General features: G+C 43.9%; 1 protein-coding gene across 1 annotated transcript in view; it reads right to left on the bottom strand.

Moving 5' to 3' along the window:
• MYO16 (myosin XVI) overlaps positions 1-8,383 on the bottom strand; it is a 407,489-nt gene that overhangs the window by 71,902 nt on the left and 327,204 nt on the right. The window contains exons 26-27 of the mRNA XM_003800011.3: positions 5,788-6,034; positions 3,712-3,968 (exon numbers count right to left, since the gene is read on the bottom strand). Of these exons, the coding sequence (XP_003800059.2) occupies positions 3,712-3,968; positions 5,788-6,034 (504 nt within the window). The remainder of the gene's footprint in view (positions 1-3,711; positions 3,969-5,787; positions 6,035-8,383) is intronic.

An 8,383-nucleotide genomic window follows, 5' to 3' on the forward strand; every position in this document is an offset into this window, starting at 1 on the left:
AAAAAAAAAAAAAAAAGAACAAGACTGAGCAAGGCATCTCAGTACCAGTGGCTCTGCGGGCCTCTGCCCTCATTCTCAGCCAATCAGATCTCCTTTCACTCTATCATCTCCTGTATCAATTATTAGCTTTATTTGTAAAGGAAAATAACTTGGATTTGATTTTCTAGTATGCCAAAAGGAATGGCTCTGATAATATTCTGACCTCAGTTGTAGCCCCTGCTCACATGACACCAGGGTTCTCAATGCATTTTCAGTAGTGATCAAATGTCTTTCCTATCTTTTGATTGAAAGGAGGGTAACTGTGATACATTACTAGGTACAAAAAATTCAGTACTGTCACTTGGTAAAAACAGGAAGCATTTGGAATCAGAGCTGCCTAACAGAATGTTCTGCTCTATGACAGTAGAAAAGTCTGTACCTGGAGCTGTTGAGTGCTGAATGCTTGGAATGTGACTGATGACTAAGGAACTAAACTTTTAACTGTATGTAACTTAAACTGCTTTAAATGTAAGTGGCCACTCATGGCCTGTGGCTCCTGTATTGAAGGTAGACTTAGGTGTGTTATGCCCGGTATGCCCAGGGAGGTGTCTCAGATGCTATAATCAGTTTCCTTATCACCCCTCAGCTGCCTTCTGCTCTGACACAATGGTATAAGGGACCAGAGACCCTCAGACAGCTGCCTGTCCATGTAGGGGTGTAGCTGCCTGGGCTGTCGTGGGTTAGCAGCACAGACCCATGCCAGACTGAGTGGCTGAGCCCCGCTGTTCACCCTCTCTGACTCCCTGATGCTATAGAAATTAGCCAGCAAACAGTTCAAGTGGACCAAGCAGTTAAATTTCCTTATTCTTAAAAATGTGCAGTATTTAGATGGAACCTCAGATTGCAGATGACATCTCTAGCTGCAGGAGACCAAAGCCTTTCTTTCTGTTGTGGTGGCTGTAAAGTGATTACAGTGGGGATTACGTGGTGTAAGAAAGAACAGACGATGGAAATTACGAAGAGGAAGTGATGTGTACACTTGCCCTTCCCCAAGCTTCCAGAAGATGTGCTCCCTGGGGCGGGGGGTGATTCAGTGAAGGAAACTTCTTTAAGCACCTTTTAGTCACACATGAGCCAAAACTAAGTTCCAAGAAACTAAATCTTACCTAAAAAATCTGCAGGTCTGATAATATCACGTGGTTTTTTAAAGAGTAGTGAGGGATTGAAAGAGTTTGACACCTGTGATCTCGCTTCCTCCTTGTTAATCTCTTTCCACTTTCTGTACATCTATATGCATTTGTCATCTCCTGTGGTTCCTGAGTAAGTTTTTTAAAATCATTTTTGTTGTTATGGTTGCCCTTACGAGAGAGCCCCAGCTCCACTCCAAGCTCTACCTTTTCTTCACTAATTTATCTCCGTTTATAACTATGTGACTAATTGGTACCTGATTATTTGAAAGTCTCAACCCCAAGGCTGTGGTATTTCATTTCTCTAGTTTTTATTTTTTTATTCGTGTGAGACAAGTTCTTACTCCACTGCCAGCAGTAGCAGCAGCATAGCTCACTGCAACCTCAAATCCCTGGGCTCAAGCCCTTCTTTTGCCTCCGCCTCTCAAGTAGCTGCATTACAGGTGAGCGCCACCATGCCCAGCTGATTTTTCTATTTTTTGTAGAGATAGGGTTGCTCTCACTTAGGTTGGTCTTGAACTCTCAACCTCAAGTAGTCCTCCCATCTTGGCCTCCCAAAGTGCTAGGATTATAAGCGTGAGCTACTGGATCTGGCTGGCAGTGGTCTTTTAATGTTCACACAAAACGATGTTTTTTTCTAGACTTTACAAGATATTCTGGGGCCTCTTTTTCCAAGTTCATAGAATCTGTATATCCTGAGGTTTCCAATCTTATTTTGTATTGTTTTTTCTTGATGTCTGAGACTACTTCCCACCCTTCCCATCTCACAGGTCAAAGCATTTTAGGTAATTAGATACTGTATTCCTCATGCAAGCTTCAAGAAACATTTCTGCTTATTCCAAGCACACCTCTTTGATACCTGCACCATATATCCACAACTGGGCCACGACTGGGGTCTGAACACGTAACAGTGGAAACACGACTTCCATTCTACTATCTCAGGGAGGCATGGGTGGTTTGCTCGGAGTCTAGGCTTTTCCGGTACTGAAGGTTCTGGGAGAACACTTCTCTCTGTGCTCCAAAGGCCTGGTCCTTGGAAGTCCTGCCCTAACGTAAATCCCTGTCCACGTTAGTGTCTCCTTCAGAGACCTTCCTACGGCCGATCTCATTTTTCAGCTTTCTTTGTTGTCTTTATCATCAGGACTCTAAAAACTCTCTTCCCCAAAGTTTTCTGAATTCTCCTAAGGATTTACTGAAGGATTATTATAACATATTCATATACATTAAGATAGTAACTTGCTTCAGTAAATCTCTCATCCTGAAGAGCTATTCTTTCTTTAAGCCACTAATGAAAAGGACATTGACGATTGTACATGGTGGTGACTGCAGTTAGTGACAACATAGAGTACCCCGGAAAAGGCAAGGAGAGAGGATCAGAGTTGCCATCACAGGAGGGGGACACGAGGGGCAACGCAGGTGCTGACCAGCTGGACTGGGCCATTCCACTGACACGTGAGTCCTTCACTACACCCTGTGGTGCGTTGTCAAAACCATACAATGTTATGTCAATTAAAAATAAGACTGAAACAAAAGACAGGCTGAAGGTCTCCCTCGAGCCTTCATCTGTGGTCGTCCCTTCACCTTCTTGGTGTCAGTTACCTTTTCTCAAAGTTGTGTTTACTGTTTTGCTGTGTGTTTGTAGTTTGGGTTCATTTATTTACTGCAGGAACCGTGTTCCATCCCATGTCCAGATATTATTTTCTAGTGAGCCCTACTCAGCAGTTTCATCTAGAATTTCAGCTCCTTCACCCTGCACTCTCTACCCCTCCTGGACCTACTTATATATCACTATAGTGACCGTCCACTTCTAACACCCTCTAGCCCTTTTCAGCGTGTGTCTTTCCCCACTAAGTGCAAGCTCCCCCAGGGAAGACACGCACACATCTGGAACAGAGCCTCCAAGGCTCTCTGTGCAGGCTGACACACTCTGTCACCCTGGTGAGGGCTCTGCCACAGGCACTGCCGCCCTCCACTTTCACAATCCTAAAAGTTAATAATTAAGCAATGATTGCTGCATTACTGCTCCATGAGAGATTTGGTTAAGATGTCCCAGGATTTTCCCTTTTTGGCATACATATTTCTAAACCATCATTGCAGAAACTTTTCTTATCTACTCCCTGAAGTTTTGCTAACTCAATTTTCTTGTGCAATGATTCTCCTCTGTGTGGACCATTTCACTTACCACATGATAAAGCAGGCTTAATTTTTAATTAGAGTGTGATAACAGGAAAGCTTGATGAATTTTTTTAACCTTCCAATTGGTGAAGGTTTACAGGGAACAGCAGCTGACTTTCTGAATTGGTTTGAGGCAGATTGTTTGACACAGAGGTGGACGTGGGGGTTAAGAAAATGATATATAAGTAGCTTTTCCCTAAGAAGCTTAGAGCTTTGAATGAATATGATTTATATTTAATGATTAAAGAGCTGCTGGCAAGCTGACAATTGGATTTATTTCTATTAAAAATATATTAGGGCCACGGTGCTGTCGTGGGGCAGTGCAGCCCAGAGTCAGAGCCTCGGCTGTGCTCGCTCCTCCCCCGCTCACCTTCCTGGGCAGCCTCCTTGGCCGCTGCGGAGAGGCAGGCGCTCACAGCCTCGTAGGAGGCACTCAGCCGGGTGTTGGGGTCTCTCTTGGGCTTGGGTGGAGGCTGCTTCCGTGGTGATGGGAGGCTGCTGCTGTCATCCATGCTGAACACCGCATGCAGCGAGGGAGACCAGATGGACGGGCCCAGGGCGTCCACAGCCAGGGAGAGCACAATGGGGCTGGAATGGGAGTTCCGGGGTCCACCCTGGTCTTCAGCTCTGTGGGGGGAAACAGAACACAGACAACACCACACCAGAGAGGTTCAGATGCGTTATTCAGATGACAGTCAACCTGCTGCCGCTGGCAGAATGACGGCTGTGGGCGTGTGTGCCCCAGGCGGGGACCAGCCCCTGCAGGGAAAGCTGTCCTGACCTGGGCCCGGGCAGACATCACGATGACTCCTCGGAACTCTCACACAAATGCAACACCACTTACGGGCTCCTTGCTTCCTATCAGGCATTCACTCAATGAATTTTTCATACTCTGATTATTAAGCAAATCAAAAACCCAGGATTTCAATCTGAATAATTTCTGGGAAATGCATCTTCTTAGAGAGTCACTGATGCATCAGATGCTGGGGAGTCCATCACCATTTCCTTTGCAAAAGGGGAACAGACTCTGCTTACAGCCAGCACAGACCGACGGGTTCTCTCTCTCCTCCCGCCCTGATCATTTACATTCTACAAGAAATTATTTAATTACGGTGGAAACTATTATTTTCCCCATTACTCCACAGGGCCACCCGGTGCCAAGTGAACCGCTGCTCATCACTAAACAAACAGACAGACACTTCCTCACTTAATGTTCCATCAGGCAAACACATACAGAACCAAATTGAGAAATTGGGGTGGCTGCTTAGTTCCAGCAGAGAAAATAATAAATATTATTCTGGAAGTCATATAAAATTAATGGTTATCTGGTTTAAAAAATTCCTTCTGGCCTCACATGTCAACCTAATCATGTACTAGCAAGATGCCAACGCGTTCATTGTGCGAGGAGCTTCCGGGCGCTCGTTTTCATAATTACAACTTCCCATGGCAGAATACCAACCGGCCCCGTGTCTACCACCAGGCACAGCCAGCCGCCCAGTAGAAAATGAAATAGCTGGAGATCAAGGCATGGCACTCGGTGGAGAATCTGTTTTCCCCGTAATGTTTAATTATAGTTTTGTATAAGGGACTTTTTTCGGTATTTAATCACTGAGATATTTGAAGCTAATTAGCAAGATACGCATTGCCATTTCCACTTTAATAAAAAAAATCATTTGGCAGAAATGGCAACAGAGAATCACTTTGAGTGAGAAACAACAAGATATTACCAAGTTCTGATGGAAAAAAAATAAACATCTCCCTGGGAATGACTTAAGACCCAGAAGGCCACGCTGTGAAGGGTGTTGTGGCTGACAGCTGTCTGCCTCATGTTTGGAGGGAAGATGAGAAAATGGAGAAGGACCAGGTTATCTGTGTGCTTCTAGTTCACGTTCAGCATCTAAAGGGAACTTTTAAATAAAGAAGCTTTTCCCAAAGCTTTCCTCCTCGACAAAGCGTGTCAGTTTACACTGGGGAATCCGACACAGAGGCTCCACTTATGGAATTCACTACTTCCTTCATGTTTCTAGAGTGGTGTCTCAGTTTTTTGGTCAGATATCCCAAGTCTCTATAAGCCAGCCTTATGCACATGACCCTGTGTCAATACGTCCAGAGCCCAGCTGTACGTCCCTGCTAAAACAGAAAACCTGGATGCTTAACCTTTGAGCGTGTTGATATAGGTAAGTGACCTCAGCACTGGGCGAGGCAATGGGGTGAGGCAATGATTATTTCATCTGGGGAAACTCATAGGTACTTGCATCTAACTCAGAGAAGGAAAGCACAAAGAAACCATCTGTTTGGACTAAGGGCTTTCGAATAATGAATCTGCATGGTCTTGTAACTGCCATCATGGTGCACTAAACTTTGCATTAAGGGTACAGGAATTTCAAGACTCCGTGGAGTCAAGTGCAGTGGTAATTAGGGCTTTGCACTCTCTGTCTGCCCTTACCTCCTGGGTCCTTCCTCCTGCTTGCTCCTGCCCTCGGACTTCTCTTTGTGGGAGGTGGCGTTCATTTCATCACGGAGCCTGTCGTTTTCCCGGGCGATGTCTGAAGCATTCTGGATGACCAGGGCATCATAGGTTTTCAGCCCCACGTCCTCCGTGTGCTGTAAGAAGCTGTTGATGGAGGTGACCTCTTGCAGTTTGACGCTCATCCTCTGCAGCAAGTGCTGGCGGGCTAAGAACCCTCTGATAACTTTCATAAAAGAACACAAGCACAGGTTGGTGAAGGGAGCAACAGTCAAAGACCCGGACCCGTGCAAACAAAAGACACTAGGTGTTTATCTGAGCAGCTATGAAATAAGGTACATTTAACCCAGAATAAAGATTTACTGAAACATTCTAATGTTACATATTAAAAAATATATCTAAATTTAGTAATGACAACACTAAAGCCAAAAACCCTTGACATGAGTGAGATATTGCAGGTGATATTTATAGTCTAGGTGCCCACAGTTTTGGAAACACAGCTGGACCCTGACCGACAGGAGGTAAATGGATGAGAAAGATCTAGGTCCAAACGCTGAGAATTTGAGGGTATGTCTCCTGCTGGACTATTTTGGGAGGCACTGACTATCTTTCATTGTATCAGATTATTACATAAACATTTAAGACTCGTGGAGTTCTCTGAAAATATCATGCATAGATCATTTGTAATACTGTGATTTAATTCCTGGAGAAATGAACATGACATTTAACACTAAGGAAAGAGACTATGTGAAAATACAGAACATCCTCCCTCCTCTCTAGGAAATGCGGGTGGGAAAAATGTGTAAAAAATGGGGAGAAGAAAACACTTTGAAATCACTAATATATCAGTAACAGGTAAGAATTGAAAATATTTTTTAAAACCCACTGTTTAAAGGTACCTTTATGTGTCAGACACGCTATCATCTAACACTGAAACTCAATAATACGTATGTAGATGCTGTTATCCACCATTTAAGACAGGACAGTAATTTTCTTAGTGAGACTAAAAAAATTCCTGCAGGTAAATAAACCAGTGGATGGCAGAGCCAGGGTCCATATCGCTCTGTGCTTGAGGCCAGACTACACCCCTGTAGTCCACCGGGGTACAGACATAGTCTGCAGCTTTCCAGGAGGCAGGACACCCACTGGGGAAGGCAGAGGGAGACGAGTTTGTAATCAACGTGCGAGAGAACCGGCTAGCAGTCAGCACAGGCGGGAGTGGAGGAAGGGAGCTGGTCTGCAGCCCTGAGCAGGACCAGGACCAGTGGCCTCTTCTCAGGGAGAGAGCAGACGGGTGAGCTGAGCAGGTTCTGGCAGAGAAATTCGGATTTGAGTCTTTGAACCTCTGTGATGCCCTCTCTTCCAAGGGTAGAAGGATTTCTAATGATTACAGAAGATTTATAATTTCAGGCAAAACCAATGCGTGTAGCAAAGGTACTTCATTCTTGTCCTTAGAGAAGGGAGAAGCCTACAAAACATTGAGTGCTTTAAAGTATCTCACAGCGACAAAATAATAAAATGAGCAGGTTGGCTGTGTAGAACATCCATGTTGATGCCTAGACTTGATGAGACAGGAGGAGTGAACACAGCCTCTACCATGGCGGCTTCAGAGGAAGATGGTAGATAATAAGCAGATCCCCCAAAGCTTACGCCCTTTCTTTTCCCCCAGACAGCAGCACTAACGTTCCATTACACTGGAAAGCAGGTGCATTGAGTTAACTGTAAAAAAGTTACGCTGAACTGATCTGAAAGAAAATAATTAAATAGCAAAACACTCAGACTTCCAGGAATCTAAAATGTGGAATAAAGTGAGGAGGGAGAGCCACGCGGCACTTCTACTAGTTTATAAAAATTGAGACGCTGACTTTAGGAGGGTGAAGGTGAGAGTGTATTTGAGATGTCCGGCTCCTGGAATAAAGGAAGGCTAGCTGACCTCCTTCGAGGGCAAAGCCATCGGGGCTCACATCCACCTGAGCATCCCCCCCCCCCCTCATCCCGAGGATCCACCTTCTCACACTTTAACCCGAGGGCCTTTTCAAATTCTTTCAAAATGTTACAGCAGTTGCTAAAAATCAGTATCTTTAATAAGAGATGGTTATTAAAAAATTAACTTGCCACAAATAGACATTGCTATTTGCTATCTTTCTGACAATTTTAAAAGACTACTTCTGCGATACCTACCAGGAAAAGTCTTAATTCACAGGGATTTCCATCCAGAATAAAATAAACATATATAGTATGAAAGAAAATTTATGGTAGGAATAATTTGAAATTAAAATGATTAAATTTAAAACTTAAAGGTACAGTTTTCTTTCCCCCAGACATTTACAAAGAAAAAAGAATAGCATTCTGAAAAAAATGGAAATGACTCCAGATGATCTACATTTGGAGAAAGTTTAACATTAGCAAAAGGCATTAAGGGTTCAGTTCTCCAAGAGATGTAAAAATAAAAACCAATACTTAATGCTTTGCTTTTAGGCGCCTGTAATTTAAAAAAATAGTCTTCCATCCGTTATTTCATTTCATTTGTGCAGTATGAAATTGTGCTTTTTACTTTGATGCCTTTTTTTTTTTT

Source organism: Otolemur garnettii, unplaced genomic scaffold (assembly GCF_000181295.1).
Source record: "Otolemur garnettii isolate 467f Iridium unplaced genomic scaffold, OtoGar3 scaffold00161, whole genome shotgun sequence".
NCBI classification, from domain to species: domain Eukaryota; kingdom Metazoa; phylum Chordata; class Mammalia; order Primates; family Galagidae; genus Otolemur; species Otolemur garnettii.